Source organism: Phragmites australis, chromosome 16, assembly GCF_958298935.1.
Source record: "Phragmites australis chromosome 16, lpPhrAust1.1, whole genome shotgun sequence".
Classification (NCBI taxonomy): Eukaryota; Viridiplantae; Streptophyta; class Magnoliopsida; order Poales; family Poaceae; genus Phragmites; species Phragmites australis.
Genome location: NC_084936.1, coordinates 21,626,658 through 21,645,210, shown reverse-complemented (window position 1 = coordinate 21,645,210; position 18,553 = coordinate 21,626,658). Strand labels below are relative to the sequence as shown.

Sequence of the window (18,553 nt, the reverse complement as noted above, 5' to 3'; positions counted from 1 at the left end):
TGGGTTCTCTCTGTCTATGTGGTGTCGTTGCACCTTGCTTGTGGTCCGGCCTCGTCTCTGTTGTCACTTGCCGTGCCCTTGTGCCGCACCGACGACCTGCCATTGTCTACGAAGAAGGGCAGGAGCCCCTGTTGCCGCCACCACCAATGAGGAAACGGCCCGGAGGCCCTATTGTCCCATCGCCGCTAATAGTAAGGTGATATCATCATGTCGTTCAGTTTAGCCCGACCGTGCCGTGTGCTCTCTCCCTTCCTCTCTGTGTGGCCGACCTTCGTGCCGAGGACGCTTGAGCTCAGGCCGTGTGCCGTAAGAAGCTCCGGGTTCCAGCCATGCGGCGTTGAAGTTTCGTACTCCGGCCACGTTCTAGCAAATTCCGGGCTCTGGCCACAAGTCTTGATAGCCTTGCTGTCTATGCCACGTGCGTGTCGTTGTGCCCGTTGAGGCCTGACCGCCGTGTGTGCCCTCTGTTGTTCTTGTGCGCGTGCCGCAACGCCTTGTTGATGGCTCGATCGCCTCCTCTCTATCTAGCTGGTCGCCATGCTACGGTCCGTGCTCTTGCCGCTTGACTGTGGTTAGCTACTGCTATCGTGGGCACTTTCAGTTTGCCCCCATTGATCAGTTTGGTGTTCATTGCCCTCTGTGCTAGTTGGGATGATAGCTATGAGATGCTTGCTGCCGTATCTAGTGCTCGTTGGTGTTCATGTGACATGCTTACTATTGCCTTGGTCTGATGTTTGCTGCTATTGCTACGATATATGTGATGTCTTGATACCCTTGTTGTTGTCCCTATTGGAGCTATGATGCTGCGACTGGCTGCTATTTGCTCTCTACTGCCTCCTTGTGATGCTAAAAAGGATGATTTGCAGCATGTAAAAACAATATGGTGATCCACTTGCGACACCTCGAGGTCATTGAGGCTTGCTGTTGCTTGCCCTATAGATGCATATGCATACGTCGCTCTCTTGTTGGTTGATATTGTCGCTCTGCATATGTGGCTATCCGTTGACGATTGTTTGCATAAAATAAACAAAGTGACTTTGTGGCTTGATGCATTGTGATTACCCACCTTTGTGGCGTTTGCTGTGGCATAGTGCCTATGTGGCCGTCAGATAACACCGATCATAGAATAATACATGCCTATGTGGCTGGAGCCTGTGTGGCCTGAAAAGTGATCACCTTCACCTTTGTGGCACGTTGCCTTCAGAGATGGGCCAATTGAGCTGCCGCTTCCAGTAGAAGCTACACGTCATGTCGCGCTCCTAACTTGTCTCTTCTTACATACACAATTCTGAGGCCTACGTGGCCGATGATGACCCGAGATACATAAACAGTCCAAAAGCTCATGCTAGACTGTTATCCCGTTCTCTACCGCTTTTGATTTCTAATGCTTACTTTGCTTTATCTTTGTTGCATGTGACTACAGCCTTGCAGACTCAGAGACGATCTCAATACGACGACTGCCAACGCAGCTCAATCGGAGGTAGCCTGAGGATGGGTGTAATTAACCGGGGAGCCTCACGAGGCCATGGGAACCAAGACAAAGCAATCGTCGGATCATATTATATAGTCAGATAGTGTGTGCGTTGTGGAGTAAAAATGTATAATGAAAGAAACTATACTTTATGATTTCGACACGAATGAATAAAGTTTACATGTTTTCGATCATTTCATTCTCTTTTCTTTCGTATACATTGCGTAGCACGCCCGCATATATTCATACTCAAAGTTATACGATTCGAACGCGAGTTTCAAATCCGTGAAACGCTAGGTTTCTAACAGCAATGTGAGATACTCAGTTAAAACTTATGTGTGTATCCTCACCAAATGAAATGAAAATTGGGTTCATTCATAGAATTTAAATTTGCAAATTCTTGAATTTAATGAGTAATAGTTTGCTTCCATAGTAAAATAAATGAATTTATGTCCACTTGTATGAACATGATATTTTGTAGAAATTTCCGAATAACTACGAAGCAAGCACTTGGTTGTAATCCAGTAGACATATCGTTCCAAGGCAATGCTTTAGTTGCAAGATACTCCATTCATTCTTGATGTAGCTCGATTGACACAAAACTTAAAGCACTCTGACTCGTTGCCGTACATAAGTAATAACTGATAGTTGAAGGTCTCCTCATGCCAAGTGCCCAAGTCTCGCTTGATTAGGAAGAAATGGTGTTACAAAACGTTATTTACACGGAACACAAACTTGTATTTCTTGGGATGCTACACAGAACATGTAGTTCTTGGAGACATCTTTTTCTTTTCATATTACTCCATCTAATCACAAAAGAATACCATTTTGAACATCGACACCATCATCACTAATTACTAGTATAAAATATATACAAATATAGCAAAGTTGTAGTATCATGACACTACTTTACAAGACAAATCTAGATATACTATTTTTAAAAGTTCAATCAAAATATTCAAACAGACATTGATAGTCAAAGTTTAATCGTATTGATTGCACATAATTCCAAACGACACCATTTTATCATTCTAATGCTTTGGACAGTTCGATCTTTTTTTATGATCAATTCTTTGCATATTAACAGAGATATACCAACTGGCTTCTCATAATATCAACTTTTGAATGTCCAAAATTAGCTACAATTTGATTGAACAATGCCACAAAGTATGTTGTAATGTTTCATTACAGAGTGCAGTTTTAGCAATTACCACTCCATGTGTAGTTGACATGTGGGTCCTAGGGCCACAAGATAGAGACACATAATGACATTTTCTGAAATAGCACTCTTCTTTTCAATACTTCTCATAAATAAATCCTAAATGATAGTATATTAACAAAAAAGCATGGCAATGATACATGTTAGTTTGGCAGTACTATGCTACATATCACTTAGCTGCACTGTAGAATCCACTTACTTAATTTGATTTTGCACAAGTATATCTTTGGTTAATTAACACGTCTAAAATTAAGAAATAGAGAATAAAAATATTCGGAGTAGCATAGCATGCATAAGCCAACTGACTTGTTTGCTAGCCTGTAGCTCACTCAGCACGGTCACACCCCTTCAGCATGCTACCAAATATGGAACTACTCTTGTCAACACGAGCAATATAGACATCCGTACGAAGAACAAGAGTAATATAGACACCCGTCCCAAGAACACGAGTTTGAAGACCAGCATCGCTTGAGTTTGAAGGGTTTGACGTTGACCCGAACCTTCTCTGACATTTTGGGTTCCAGCGAAACCTTGTCTTGGAAGAGGCAGAAACTCTCACCTCGTGCAGAGTTTTCGCGTCATTGACTCATTGTCTATGATTAATATTTAATAACAGGTTAAGTGAGTGTAAATACTCCGTAATCTTGGATGCTTTTGTTTGTGTGATTTTTTAGAACGCTGAAGATTTTTTTTAGTGGCTTGCAGGCATTTTGTACTGTTCTGCAGTTTTCTATAAGCAAATTGTGCACTAGATGCTAATATATAACTGAAAAGACAGTTATATAAGCAATTATACACTGTTCTGCAGTTTTGTGGAATTGGGAAATTGAGAGATGAGTTGATAAGAAGCGTGCATGGAGTACGTTGGTAAGGCTGCACGGAGCAAGTCGAGCCGGTAGGGGCTCGAGGTCCCATCCCGCATCCTTTTTATCTCTTGAAAACCGTGTAATTTAGAGAAGACATCATTAAAAAAAAGAGATGGGTTGCTCCGCTCTAGCAATTTAGACTCGTGAGGAGCGAACAACAAGGTGGTAAAGGGCAAAACGGTGTTGGATGATTCTGGCGACTTTGGTGGTGAACGGTGGTGATGGCAGCTGTTCAAGCCCTAGCTCTGTATATCATGTGGAATTGGAAAATTGGGAGATGAGTTGCTCTCCTCTAGCACTCCTCTTCTTCCACATATGCGGTAGGACCTTCTACTAGTACATAATCACACACACGCACACATACAACAAGTTTTCTATAAGCAAATTATGCACTAGGTGCTAACATATAACTGAAAAGACAGTGGGTGTTTACGTTGTAAATCTAGCTAGGATAAGCTCACCTATTCAGCATATCTATCCAACATGCTACGTTCAAATGTTTGTAATATTTAACAACATAATCTTATGGACTATAGAATGGAAAGAGCAGCAAACAATTTTATTGTGCCATGTGGAAGAATGACCAGCCAGAGCCAGCATACGATTAAGCAAGCTGAGTGTTGGAGCAAATTGGACCAGGTTTCCACCGTGGCAACTCATCTGCAATTAAATTTGGCCTAACAAAACCGTGCTTAGAATAAGAAGCTTCTCTTCCGCAGCACTTAGCAGTGCCACACACGCTAGTTATTAATAAACATATGAAGAAGATCACTCAGTTCATGTCATCACTATCTCTGGGTAATAGAAAAGAATTTCTGACGAGAATTTTGTTGGTAGGAAACAAACTTCTCTCTCTCTCTCTAATACACACACACTCGGAGAGACAGACACATATTGTTAGGCTTATGTCAAATTGAAAAAAAAACCATTTAGTGGCCACAAATTCTTTTTGAATCCCAAAGCACAAACTGACAAAAATAATGCATATAGCTACATAGGAAGGGATTTTTGTATCCAGATACTGAAGGAATATATCTTGAAGTTCATGCAGCTAAAAGTACTCGAGGAGAGTTTCATACTGCTCTTGCACCACTGAAAATTAGGATACCAACAAACTGCAGTTTATTGGAGTACGTTTTAAACTTCTTTTGTTTATCTGGGGAGGCTAAAACTGACAAACGAAATCTAGAAGAGAGCACTGTTGCATAGTTTAAGGATTGTTTCGAGTGCCGTACTTGAGTATTCTAAGTGTGAACCGAAAGGGACTGACAGTCGCCTCATGCTGCTCAGCTTGTGTCTTCGTTGAGATACTAATCAACCATTAAAGAAATCATGACAGCTTCAAATAGAGAAGGATTTAAAAACAGTTCTTTAATCCTTCAGAGCTGTGGGCCAATCTAGTCTTTCCAAGCAGCCCAGGCTCTCATATATACACACATGGTGTGTAATAGATTCGCAAGTGCAATAGTATGCAGCTCTTGGTGATTATCTTCACCTCAGCAGCTCCATCCCTGAAAGCCATTCACTAGATACGGCATAATTAGAACAAGAGTAGACTTTCTAAGTTTGTAACCAGCAGCAAGCAGGCTTCAAGCTTCATCCCTTTGTAAGATATGGAGAGAAATGATATCGATATGGACAAGTCAGATGAGATCCTCATGCCCGGTTTCCGGTTTCATCCGACCGATGAAGAACTTGTTAGTTTCTACCTCAAGAGGAAGATCCAGCAAAAGCATATCTCCATTGAGCTCATCAGGCCGCTGGACATCTACAAGTATGATCCATGGGATCTCCCAAGTAAGCAGCCACCAACTTCGGAACTTCTGCTTCTTACACCTTTTGCCAATCAATGGGCTGGACTTTTATGAACTACGAACTTAAAATATTATTTGCATCTCAAGATAATATCGAAAGACGTAGTTGCAATTTAAGGATAGGATCCATACCAGTCACTCACCTTACTATGATATCTGACTTTATTGTTCTTGTTCATCGACAGAGCTTGCGAGCACCGGTGAGAAAGAGTGGTACTTCTACTGCCCAAGGGACCGGAAATACCGCAACAGCGTGAGACCGAACAGAGTCACAGCAGCTGGATTCTGGAAGGCCACAGGGACAGACAGGCCAATCTACTCCACTGAGGGCACCAAGTGCATAGGCCTGAAGAAGTCTCTTGTCTTCTACAAAGGAAGAGCAGCAAGAGGGATGAAAACTGACTGGATGATGCATGAGTTCAGGCTCCCTTCGCTCACCGACCCCTCGATTCCCAAGCTACCGATCGACAAGACCATTCCACTCAACGTAAGCATTGTCATTCGTGCCGTGCAGTTCAAGAGCTACATTAAATGTTTTGCCAAGTTCTGAAAGAAACTTTTTTATGTGCCACAAACAGGACTCATGGACTATCTGTAGGATCTTCAAGAAGACCAGTTCCATGGCGCAGAGGGCGTTGTCGCACACCTGGGGGCCTCCATTCCCTGGGGCAACTGAGGCAGAGATGTTCTCTGCGTTGCAGTCAGTACAAGCTTCAGACTTTGCTCTGGAGAGCTCCTCTTGCTCACTGCAAGTTGCACCACCTGCAACTGCAAGTCAGTTCACCAGCAGACATGGCTTGCAAAGTCAGCAGCAGCAGCAGAAGGTGAACAACCCATCTCTAGAGGGCTCTTCATGCAAGCTCATAAACTTCACCTGCAGCCCATCTCTGGAACCCCAGAACTGCCCAATCATCTACCCTTTCGAAGCGCAAACATCGCAGAAGACCGCAGGCGCCGTACCGCTTTTTTTCAGCGCGCAGCCTGATCATCAGCTCAGTGGATTCGTAGTCGATTCTTCTGCAGATGTCAATGGAGGCATCGGTACCACAGGAAAGCCTGGTAACAGCTTCGGCATGAACAACAGTGAGTGGGAAGCTGTGGGGAGGATCAACTTCCCTTTCGATCTCGGTACGGATTCTTCGGAGGAGTGGAGGTGCAACATACTTTGGGAGTCCTTCCTGAGCCCAGCTGCTGTCCAGACTGAGCTGCCACGTTAGACCATCCTCAGCCATTTCTCTTTCATTTCGTTCCTTTCTGATTCTCTTCCTCATTTTTATTCTATTTATTTTCCTTCATTTTCAATAGCTTCCCTTTAAAGGAATTCGTAAAGAGAAATGAGATAATCTCATCTTGAAGAAAATAACTGTGTGAATCCTTTCGTAAGGAGGACTATGAAGGAAAATCGTTAGAACGTTGAAGAGAACGAAAATCCCTTTACAAAAAGATTCTAGGTCGCGAAGGGATCTGTTGGGCATGGTCTTAAGTTGCATTGCGAGAGAGGGGTACTACTACTTCATTGGTTACATGTAAAGATGCTGTGTGTGAGTTGCCTCATCTGTTAGCATTTCTGTTAGCAACAAAAAAAAACATATATTTTTGTTCAGTTTAGGTGAGGTGTACATACTGTGAGCTTATACCCTTGTTAACAGCAAAGCTAACAGAGAGAAGGATGCATTGTGTTGTACATATATTTTGAGTTATTGGGTGTTGAGATACTGCACTTTCAATGTGATATTGCATTTTCAGTGAGAATGAGCTTGTTTGAAGCATCTTAGCGTTTTTCAAATCGCTGTTGTTTTGAATGTTGATATAGTTCTGTTTAACTTGGAAGCCTATCAACACAATTTAAGTTTAAACTGCAGCCTTCTCCTAATGATCTTGCAAGTTAGGCCTGATTGTCAAGCTCTAACTTTAAGAATTTTTAAAGCTAAATATTCATAGCTCCAGAAATTCTCAAAGCTGAAGTGAGAGGTAGACATGTGATGTTTAAATTAGCCATCTTATTCATATTTTACACTAAAACTAGCTTACAAACTTCAAATCCTGTATAAATCCCAGATCTCTAACAAACAAGTCCTGAGAGAAAATGCCCCGAACTGTGCATACGATAACTTCAGACAGATTGAGTACAAAACCATGACCAACATGCCGATACAATGGCTAATTGTCAGTTTTCATGATCAAGAACTAGCGAAAACAGGGCTAATGATCATGCAAGTGAATGACACGAAACAAGAGAAACAGATCACAGAAGAAAAGATTGCTACAAACCAATAGGTGAATTCGGCTACCTGACAGTTCCTAAATATGATCAGAATTCATAACAAAGCAACTTGAGGAACAGATGTCCTGGTACTCCAAACAAAAGATGAAAGGATTTGAAACACTCTAAACTCAACAGGTATGTCTCTCCCATACTAAACATTTAACACGAAGGCAACTAGATTTTTCATCATCCACCATAAAAAATCCTTTTCGTTGTGTACAAAACAGCGTTACACTTCCATTTCAGGAGCTCTACTTTGCGGCTGTCTTGTCCTTGGTTTTCTGTATTTTCAGGACCTTCTTGACAATCTTCTGCTCTTCAACCAGGAAAGCACGGATGATCCTGCAGAGCAAAATAATGTAACTCATAAGAATACAAGATGACAAATCCTGAGTTTTCACATAAATATCCAGCCCTATTTGCTGACCTCTCCCTGACTGCAGTTCCAGAGAGCACTCCACCATAAGGACGGTTCACAGTCCTGCGGTTCCTAGACAACCTGGACCTCTTGTACTCAGCAGGCCTCAAGTGTGGAATCTGGAAATATAATAACATGGGAGCTCCAGTAGGAATATTTCACATTGAATAGCAGAGAGCCTGACTGGATGAGACTGACTGGAAAATCCCCTCATCCGAACACACTATTAATAATAGCAACAATGCTGAGTTCTTATATTCTAACCAACCAAATGATATAACATGACGTAACTTATCTACCAATACAACCAAACAATGATGCCAAGGTCTATTTGAAGACAGACACATATTTAGGGTGTGTTTCAGAACTATAGAACACCTCATGAAACCAACCAATTGGTTGTGCAACTTTCAGAGCAAACAGTAGGCCAGGAAGTGATTACAATTTATATTATAAACTGGATGTGATTAAATTATTAATCAATAGTCAATACAGTAAACAAGGAAACTAAAATTCAGCTAGCTTGGCATGACTTAAAACACAATGGCAGCTGAACATAGGTTATCAGTATAGATTTTTTGCTCAACATAATGGTAACAGAACATGAAAAATAAGCAATGTAGCATGAGAGGGAAATCAAATTGCCATGACGGCTTAAAATCCACAGTTTAGCATGAAAAAGGGATCATGGGCTTAAAATAGTAGCAGTTTGGGGTAGAAAACTGGGAAAAAAAATCTATGCAGAGGTGCTGCAGACACCTACAGCACCACCTTGATGGCCGCCACTTGTCCCCAACGTGGATCTCAAAGCGGAGGATGAGATCCACTTAACGCTAATCATATATGTCAAGTAATGAGCATGCATGATAATTTGTCATTTGGACACTTCGAGATCTACATTGAGGAGAGGTGGCAGCCATCAAGACAGTGCTGCAGGAAGAAGAGTCTACAGCACCGCTGCAAAGAACTTTTTTCCAGAAAATTAGGCATGATGGCCTATAAGCCGCTCCAATTAATTCAGTAGTTTTAGAAAATAACATAAAGTAACACTCTTAGTCATTCCTCATATTTAGTAGTATAACCAGGCAAACATAAGGCATTCAATTTCGTTTGGAAAGGGTAATCAGTTTCACCATGTTAAGTAGGTTTGGTTTACATACTTACATGTCAATCAGAATTTAAAAAAAGCATTTACATAGAAATGTCCAGAGCTTACAGCAAGATGCAAAAGAAATGATTGCTAGCAGCGGGAGAGTACTTGCCAAACCAACAAGTGTGTCACTCTAAATGGATCATGTACTAATGTAGTAAACAAGAACACCATAAAAAATGCCAATCACACGACATGACAGCATGTTTCTATCCAAAATGACTCGGGTATAGGCCATACATATACTACAGAGTATGTTCAATCCACATGAAACCACAATTTACTCGCAACTAAAAGATTTGGACAAAAACAAGATATAAAGACCACAACTACAAAACATCCTCCATTTAAACCTACACAAGCACAATGCGGCATCAAATTGCACATACCACAAAAGATACTGTAAACCATCTGAACAACAAATCAAGATTTAGTCCAAGCATTACTTCAACACAGATAGTACTAGCCATAGCTACTAATTCCACAATACACAACCGGGGACCACTGCAGAACATGACACTACGAGAACACAGAGACTACACGCATCCACAACTAAAACTGAACCAGAGTAGAGCTGCTGCATCACTCACCCCCTGGATCTTCTTTCCGGTCACGGGGCACTTGGGCCCGTTCGCCCTCTTGTTGGTGTACTGGTAAACGAGCCTACCACCTGCAAGAAACCTCGCCAGTATGAACCCATCAATAAACCAGCAAGAACAGATCAAGAAACCACAAGTCCTCAGAGCGAGCTAGAACATATGTGGCGCACCTGGGGTCTTGACGACCCGGATCTGGTTGGACCTGGTCGCATAGCTGTGACGCTTCCGGTAAGTCAGGCGCTGCACCATCTTCGCCGTCGCCGCCGCCGCCGATAAACCCTAGAGAGGCTGGGTGGGGGAAGGGGAAGAGAAGGTCTGCGCAGCGGCGGCGATAGGGCTATAAATGGTTGGCTCGGGAGGCGACGGGGAGCGGACGGCTCGGATTGTCTTGATCTGGCGGTCGGATGGGCTTTCGTCTGGTTCGGCCGTATGGGCTGAGTCCTGGGCATTTCGACAATTCAAAACCCGTTTGGGTTGGAGTTTTTTTAATTTTTATATTTTTTAGTTAAAATTTAAATAAATAGATTTCCGGTGAAAATATTTGCAAAACTAGTCGCTGCAGCCCTCTGAGAGGGCGGTTACGGGTCCTAACCGCCACCTGAGAGGGCGGTAGGCCTAACCGCCCCCTCAGAGGGCAGGTGGGGCCTTCCCGCCTGGCCCAGAGGCTTACTGCCCTTGAGGGGGCGGGTAGAGGTCCTTACCGCCCTCTCAGGGGGCGGTAAGGGGTCCTCCCCGCCCGCTGCGCCGCATCGCCCGCGCCGGCACCCTCTGCTATAAAAAGGCCAAAAATTGGCCAAAAAATCATAAAAATCCGAAAAAAAGGAAAAGTTGAGAAGAGAGAGGAGAAGAGAGGAGAGGAGAGGGGAGGAAGAGAGGTCGGCGAAGCCCTGCTGCATTTGGGCCGCGGATTTGAAGAAAAATTTCAGGTAAATTTTTTTTTCCTTTTTATTATTGTTAATTAGTGCAGTAGTAGTATATGACATAGATTTAGACATTTATGACCTAGGGTTTAAAAGATTGTCAAATTTAGTTAGAAAATGGTACGATAGCAGTTCAATATAGAATATTATTTTTAGTATATTATTTTCAGTATGTTATCTGTAGTATATTATTTTTAGTATATTATTTGTACCTGCGGACGTAGCAGGTAACAGTAGATGATAATTTGCGAACCTAGGGTAGCATTTAAAAATTATTTTATCCGATAATTAGAAATATAGTTTGTTGTCTTAACATGGGTTATGTTTGTGGGTGTTTCCAGGGATGGCAGATAAATTAATTTTTCAGATATATTATGGTGAGGGTGAAATTAGGTACGGTCCTAACAGTGTAGATCTGTCTGAATTTTATCATATCATGAAGGGGCTTAGTAAAGCTAATGAGAGGACTATTGTAGGTGTGTGCAAATGGATCATGCGGTTTTTCCAACTGGATCCACAGCAATATGAGCTGAAGTTGAAAGCTGTCCTGAGCCGTGCTAGTCATGAATACTTTGGTGAGCTTGTTCCCATCGAAGCCACATCAACTTGGAGGCAGTATGTAGATATATGCTGTGAACGTAGCCTGCCGCTTGTTTTGTTAGCTGAGGCGTACCTGAAAGATCAAAATGAGGTGAACTCTGCAAAAGCAGTAGCAGAACCAAGTGAGGCAGTAGAAAATGAGTCAGAGGCGGCTAATGTAGGGTCCAGTGAGGAGGTTGGTGATGTTCTAGAGCTGCAACCGATGGGTGTAGATGATGAAGGGGAGCACATCCCTAGCATCATTGAAGATATGGATTTGGAGGATGAAGAGTTGGAGGAATGCCTTGCCGATGGGGATTCTTCTGATGAGGAGGGTAATGCTCTAGTTCCTGCAGAGTGGCGGGATCATGAATTTTTGAAGTTGGTGATTAGCGAGGCTGACCAGACACCGTGGCAGTACCATGAGAATGAGGTGTCACAGGGTGCTATGTACCCTACAAAAGAGGCAGTTATTGATGCGGTGAAATTCTGGTCGTTGTCTCTTCGTACGCAATTCAAGGTTGTTAAATCAAGTAAAAGAGAGTATGATGTGAAGTGCTTGGTGCCTCAGTGCTCTTGACGGGTGCACGCATTCAGAGGGAAATGGGCAGACTACTGGCAATGCTCAATAGTTAAAGAACATAATTGTCACATTGAGGAAATAGAGTTCGCCCACCAGAACCTGTCTTCTGCTTTCATTGCAAATGTTATGTACGGAGAGATTATGGACAACCTAAGGTATGAGCCACAATCAATAATCCGTGCTATTGAGCAAAGGTTTCAGTACACAATAAACTATGCGAAGGTATGGAGGGCGAAACAAAAGGCTATTGAGATGAGGTTCAGTACATATGAAGATTCGTATCACAATCTACCTCGTCAATTAGCCACAATTTGTGCAAGAAATCCAGGTAGCTACTATGATATCAAGCATTACCCCTCTACTGATGTGGAGTACAGCGAAAAAAGAGTGTTGCAGCGTGCTTTCTTTGCATTCGCTGCAACTATCAAAGCATTTAGATATTACCGACCCATCATATGCCTAGATGGAACATTCTTGACTGGGAAGTACAAAGGGTAGATTTTGTCTGCAATAGGGATCGACGGTAACAACCAAGTCCTGCCACTAGGGTTTGCGTTCGTAGAGAGTGAGAACGGGGACAGCTGGTATTGGTTCCTAGAGCGGGTTAAGCATGCAATTGTTCTTAACCGACCAGATGTGTATCTCATTCATGATAGACATGCAGGATTGTTGCAGGCTTTGCTGGATATGCAACATGGTAGCGTGCGACGAGGTGTACCAGTACAGTGGCCCGATCTCAAAAGCAGGTGGTGCATGCGCCATATGGGTGTGAACTTCTACAGACAGTTTAAAAACAAAGAGTTAATGAAGCTCTTCAAGAAGTTGTGCAGTCAGAACCAGCAACGTAAGTTCAATGCATTATGGGCAAGACTTGATGACCTGACTCTAAAACAAACTGCGGAGGCTGCACCTAACGGTGATGAACCAATAGCTCTCGGTCCTCTCCCAACCGATACTCCGCAGATTGTAAGGAGATCGGGCTCATATATTAGGAGCTTCTCACAGTGGATACGAAATTATCATATCACTGTTGTTATTCCATATTCCATATTATTGATATACTGCAACACTTATAGGTTGGCAGCGGCCGGACTCCTACCGCTTTGCCGGTTGGTCGAGGCCCGATCGACGGAGAACCCCGAGGTTGCGGCACGTCGTTTCTACTTCGATCGATCGCTGATAGCAGCACTGGTCGACCGTTGGAGGCCGGAGACACATACGTTCCACCTCCCGTGCGGAGAGATGACCCCGACCCTGCAGGACGTCTCCTACCTCTTAGGCCTTCCTTGCGCGGGAGCTGTGGTTGGGGTCATCGATATGCAGGCTGACTGAATGAACGACATGCATCAGCGAATTGGCCCGGTGGAGCGAAAGGCGGATGCACCCCCCCTACGTGCCTGAGTTCTTATCCGATGCACGAGGGCCAACGAAGAAGTGGATCCTACAATTCTAGGTACGGTAAAATACAACCTATCGAATACTAACAAAGTATGTCGTAATGATCCTTTCTGACACCAGCCATATATGCAGCCGGCGTACATACACCCACACGCCAACGCATACGCGGTGTCAAGATATTTGGAGGCCTTCCTGCTTTGGTTGTTTGGTTGGGTGATGTTCACTAGTGGCCAAGGCCACCTGGTTACCAGGACGCTTGTGTCGTACGCCCGGTCGATAGCGGACGCTGATGCAGAGGAGGTACCGCAGTTCAGCTGGGCATCCGCTGTTCTTGCTGCAACGTATCGGGCGCTCTGCGACGCATGCACGAAGAAGGAGGCACTAGCCACTTTCGCCGGGTGTCCACTTCTTCTTCAGCTATGGTCGTACGAGCATTTCACCATAGGCAGGCCAGTGGTGGACCGCTCCCCATACCCAGAGGAATGGTACGGCGAGACGGACGAGGACGCACCTACAATGGCCTCGATGTGGTGTCGTCGTCGGGTATGTATTGTACATTAACAGTTTCCTTCGTATTGTGTTTCTCTCTAAATATTTGTATTGATGTTTGTCACTCAGCCACACTGGGCAAACGAGCAGCCTCGCAGCGCGTACGAGCATTTTCGTACCCAGTTTGACAGGCTCCGTCCTGACGATGTGGTATGGGAGCCATACAGCGTTCCGTCCATGCAGGTGCGTGCAGGGTTGGGTTTGTCACCCTTGTGCACCCGCGACGAGGAGTACTAGCTCACGAAGGCGCCCCTTGTCTTCGACATCTACATCGAAGAGTACTCACCGCACCGCGTCATGCGGCAGTTTGGCCGTCACCAGGCCTTCCCGCTACTCCACATCCGTAGCGTCCCCGTGCAAGTCCACAGGTACATTTGCAAAATTATAGTTTTAGCAACCTTCGTTTCACTGTGACTTACATTTATCGTGGTTTCAATGCAGGTACACGCGAAAATGCCAACACGGGTACCAATAAACGTGGAATCTCTGACCAAGGGCAATGACATAACTTTCCCATTCTTTAAGATGGAATCCGATGGTCCTCTCACCAGCTACGCCCATGCCCTCACTCCTTTCTTCACGAGCAAATCCAATGCTCCTGCCTCCCCCAACTATAAATAGCCGAACCTCCTTACGGTGAAGCATCGCTCATTTCTCATATCTCTCAAGTGCAATGTCTTCCTCAGCTCCATCGAGTCCACCAAAGAAACATTAGGGGACTACCATACCTGAAAGTCTCGAACCACCAATATGCTTCTGTGGTGACCTTTGTAAGCTCCGCAAGTCCCAGGATATCTCATACACCTATGGGCTGCGCTTCTTCATGTGTGCCAACTACGAGTATGACAAGCCTCGCCATGCAACAACTGGTTATCGACTGGTACGGTAACAAATATCCTCCTCATCTCTTCCGATTTTGCACCCTCTTTTACTAACTGCTCATCTTGTTCCATTTGTTCAGTCCCCTCCACCGCTCTGTGATTTTATTCAGTGGCTCGACAATGAGCAAAATGACTCACAGAAGCTGTGGGTCGACATGAACATGAGGTGGAGAAGGAAAGCATACGCACGTCGGGAGTACGAGCAACAGCAAGAGGAACTTCGCCTCAAGCGGGAGGAAGAAGAGCACATGAGGAAGACGGCGCACGACCGTACCGTGGCTCAGGCTCGAGAGGCTGAGAGGGAAAGGAAGCGGGAGAGAGCCCGCCGTGCTAAGGCAGCAGGTCCCGATGCCCTCCGAAAGGGAAAATATCCTAGATGCACGCAGTAGAGAGTACCTAATGTAACCCGACATACTTTCCCTCCCTAAGGCATGTTATGATTAGGATCGGCGCACTAATAAGTAGGTCTTAGTGCGAACCGTACATGCCACCTTTGTTTCCTCATCGTGTCGTCGCGGTTACAGTGTATTGTAATATTTTCACCCTATGTTTAATAATATGTTTGTCCTCATTCGCACCCCATACCCACATAAAATGCTGAGACTACTGATTACTGATTTTTTTTCTCCCGCTATTACATAACCTACTCCAAATTTAAATTCTTAATTTCCTTACACCCCTTCCTTTTTATTTCTTTAATTACAAAAAAATACATTTTTAAGGACAAAATGGAAAAAAAACATTTTTAGAGGAAAAAAATGCCCCTAACTGCCTAGGCCTACCGCCCTCTCAGGAGGCGGTTAGGAACCGTAACCGCCCTCTCAGAGGGCTGCAGGCGCCTAGTTTTGCAAATACCTTTGCCAGGAATCTATTTATTTAAATTTTAACTAAAAAAAAATAAAAATAAAAAAACTCTTTGGGTTGTACCTTTTCCGTGGACAAGATGCCATTTTTATGGGCTATGGCGATCTCATCTTGTTCGTAAATTAAAGTAGATCGTTGACAAGATGACAAGTGCCGGAGCCCAGAGGAGTCAAGTGTGGGCCGCCTCGTGATCAATAATGGCGGCTGCCTCCTGCCTGTCCATCTATACCTCCTTGCAAAAAGCAGAGTCCAGTGACTTCCCGGCTCGACCAATGGAGGCAATACAGAGGTAACTTCGAGTGAGGTGCAGATCTGACCTCTCTTCTATCGTCTCTGATTTGTCACGGAGTGTATAGGGGAAGGACCCATCCTATTAAGCTGTAAGTAGTTATTAGGTTAATAGTTGTTGAATAATCGTGCTATCAGCCTTCACTTTCTTCTGGTTCGTCAAGGGCTACGGCGCGTGGAGCTCGATGCTGACAAGGTGCTACAGTGTTGGCTGTCGCCATTGCTCGGTGAGGAGGAAAAGGTCATGGTGGCCGCAGGAGCAAGCGTTTCGGCGCGGTGCGTCGTTCAATACCTGTAGTTGTGTATGATTTTGCACTGCGTATGAGTATACGCATGTGTATGTGATTGTGTTATGGTGTATGAAGTTTCTCTAGGTCACCGATCTTCTTACCGGCGATTGCTGAGCTAGTGTTTTCGAGTCGTTAGCTAGGGGGTCAGCCGCTGCGAAGGTTGTTGATGTTTGCTGGCCAGCGTTGGTTGCCGTACTATGGTTGCAGTTGGCAGCATTGGTTTGCTTCAAGTTCGACGAGGTTTCGGCTGTTGGTCGATTTGTGTTGCCTGTTAGTTCCTCTTTCATAAGGCTTGTCTCAGGCGGACTGTCTCTTTACTAAAAAAATTTTACGCTTCCTTGTCAATTGAAGGAATGACTTCTGGATTCATCTTTAGTGCACTTCTAACGCTGGCGAGGCAAATTAGTGTTTGCGAGGATTGACTGGAGGTGGATCTGAGTTCCAGTCATTGCAATCGGTGGCCTCCTTGCACATCAGGGTGGGTGTGGGGTGGGTCGTTGAACTAGCCCGTATTAACGATTCTAACGGGTCACTTGTTCGACCTGTGAAATGACGAAGGGGCCAGTGGTCCATAAGCGAAAGAATCCTACGCTCCAGTGGATCGATCATGCAGCTGTCCGATCTGTTGTTGTTCCTCTCCTCCACGCTCCTGGTAGCAAGCCGTGCCGCTGCCTCCTCTCCACGCTCCAGCCAATAGGAGGCCATGCTGCCGCCTCCGCTTCACGCGACAACCAATGGAAAGTGGCGCCGCCTCCTCCTCTTCGCGCAATGTCTGATAGGAAGCGGCAATGCCATCATCCTCGCATTGCCCAAACCCCACCCAAGACGGCAAGACCCAAGACAAATCATGTTTCTGCCACGCCGGCACCGGCTGTGGGGTGAGAAGGTGGAGCCATCCGAAGCCCCCGGCAGAGGAAGCCAGAGACGAATTCGACGACATGACCGAGGCGGGCAGTCTGCTACCCCCTCAGTTGTGGACACGATGAGGCTTGATGAAGGCAGGGCCGTCCAGAGCCAGGCGACGTGAGCTGGAGACGAAGTCGATGATGCAGCCAAGGGGGGCAGTCTGCTACCCACAAAGTGGTTGACGCGACGAGGCTTGACGGAGGCAGGGCCGTCCAGAGCTTGGTGGCATGAGCCGAAGACAGAGTTGATGACACAGGTGATGGAGGCAGAGTCATCTGGAGCCCCCAGTGGAAGTCGGAGATAGACTTGACGACGCGACTGAGGTGGGCAGTCTGCTACCCCCTCAGCGGTGGACGCGGCGAGGCTTTGATGGAGGCAGGACCGTTCGGAGCCTGGCGGCATGAGCCAGAGACAGAGTCGACAATGCGGGTGACAGAAGCGGAGCCGTTGGGAGCCCCTGGTCGCGGAAGCTGGAGACAGAGTCAACGACGCGGTCGAGGGGGGTAGTCTTTACGGTAACCCATTACTACTATCTTTAGTGACGACTCATTCCCTCGTTATCACTACTATCTTTAGTGACTCCTCATTAGTGATGGGTCTTTATCGGTCACAGCCTGGACTGCACATTAGTGATTCGTCATAACTAGACCCGTCACTAATAGTGTATTGGTGACATATTCTATTTGACTGTTATTAATACAGTGTCTCCTATATTTGTTTCTTATGTGATGCGTCTATTAGTCATATACGGGTTTTTATTACTATATTTACATTTGATCTAATACAGATATCGAATAATACGAATACCTACTATCTATTTTTTAACCCTACCGAATAATGACAGCAGCGAGAGGTCATCCATGAGACTGAGCGCCTTCAGCCCCCACGACGGCAGCGGCGTCAAGATATGGGCCGCACTGGGGAGTTATGCTGCTGGCGACGTACAGGGCGCGTCAAGATCGATTTTACATTTATTTGTTAACATTTTTTTTAACTCCTGTCTATCCCTATTTATCCCAATCAATGGATGCCCTTAGGACCACATACCAGAGAGCTATGCCTATCCACCAGAATCCTCGTGTCTAACAGTGATTCTTCTATAGGTCCGTGACGTGCTCCGTGGCTTGACACAGCACCGTGCTACCTACACATGTGCTCAATTGGGTTCAATGCTAATATAACTGCGAGTAGAGATGTCCTTTGCGGACAAGCACTTCATTGGCGAATACGAAGGTATGCCTACCCTAAGATGAACGCGCGAACTAATTTGGCGTCTTGATTGGCTCACTGGTTAAGGTTTCTTCCGCATGCGATGATGCAACACGAAACTGTGTAGCATCAAATACTTGTTACGTTGGCTGATGATGGACGACCATTGGTTAACTCGTTGCATCGAGTTGGATACGATTAGAGCTGCTTGGATTACGCCTGCATTAGCCCCGTCAAATTTGGGCTCGTAGCTTTTTGCCGCCACGATTTTACTCCCGGGTTA

The 18,553-nt window shown here is 45.1% G+C and overlaps 2 protein-coding genes across 2 annotated transcripts; one reads left to right on the top strand and one right to left on the bottom strand.

Annotated features, from left to right (window-relative positions):
* The first annotated feature begins 5,052 nt into the window (after positions 1–5,052).
* LOC133895589 (protein FEZ-like) lies at positions 5,053–6,616 on the top strand. The gene is made up of 3 exons (XM_062336018.1): positions 5,053–5,353; positions 5,556–5,857; positions 5,949–6,616. Exons 1-3 carry the CDS (start codon positions 5,170–5,172, stop codon positions 6,585–6,587), a joined length of 1,125 nt encoding a protein of 374 aa, XP_062192002.1. The 5' UTR covers positions 5,053–5,169; the 3' UTR covers positions 6,588–6,616.
* A 997-nt stretch (positions 6,617–7,613) lies between these two features.
* On the bottom strand, positions 7,614–10,147 carry LOC133895588 (large ribosomal subunit protein eL34-like). Its single transcript, XM_062336017.1, has 4 exons — positions 9,974–10,147; positions 9,795–9,874; positions 8,064–8,173; positions 7,614–7,978 (listed from the first exon to the last, which is right to left on the bottom strand). The coding sequence occupies exons 1-4, from the start codon at positions 10,050–10,052 to the stop codon at positions 7,888–7,890; spliced, it is 360 nt and encodes a 119-aa protein (XP_062192001.1). The 5' UTR covers positions 10,053–10,147; the 3' UTR covers positions 7,614–7,887.
* Between the last annotated feature and the right edge of the window lie 8,406 nt (positions 10,148–18,553).

Coding starts and splice junctions, on each gene's coding strand:
- LOC133895589 (XM_062336018.1), top strand. CDS start 5,170: ATGGAGAGAAATGATATCGATATGGACAAGTCAGATGAGATCCTCATG. Junction 5,354..5,555: donor TGATCCATGGGATCTCCCAA/GTAAGCAGCCAC, acceptor GTTCATCGACAG/AGCTTGCGAGCACCGGTGAG. Junction 5,858..5,948: donor ACAAGACCATTCCACTCAAC/GTAAGCATTGTC, acceptor TGCCACAAACAG/GACTCATGGACTATCTGTAG.
- LOC133895588 (XM_062336017.1), bottom strand. CDS start 10,052: ATGGTGCAGCGCCTGACTTACCGGAAGCGTCACAGCTATGCGACCAGG. Junction 8,174..9,794: donor CCGGAAAGAAGATCCAGGGG/GTGAGTGATGCA, acceptor TTATATTTCCAG/ATTCCACACTTGAGGCCTGC. Junction 7,979..8,063: donor GGAACTGCAGTCAGGGAGAG/GTCAGCAAATAG, acceptor TTTGCTCTGCAG/GATCATCCGTGCTTTCCTGG.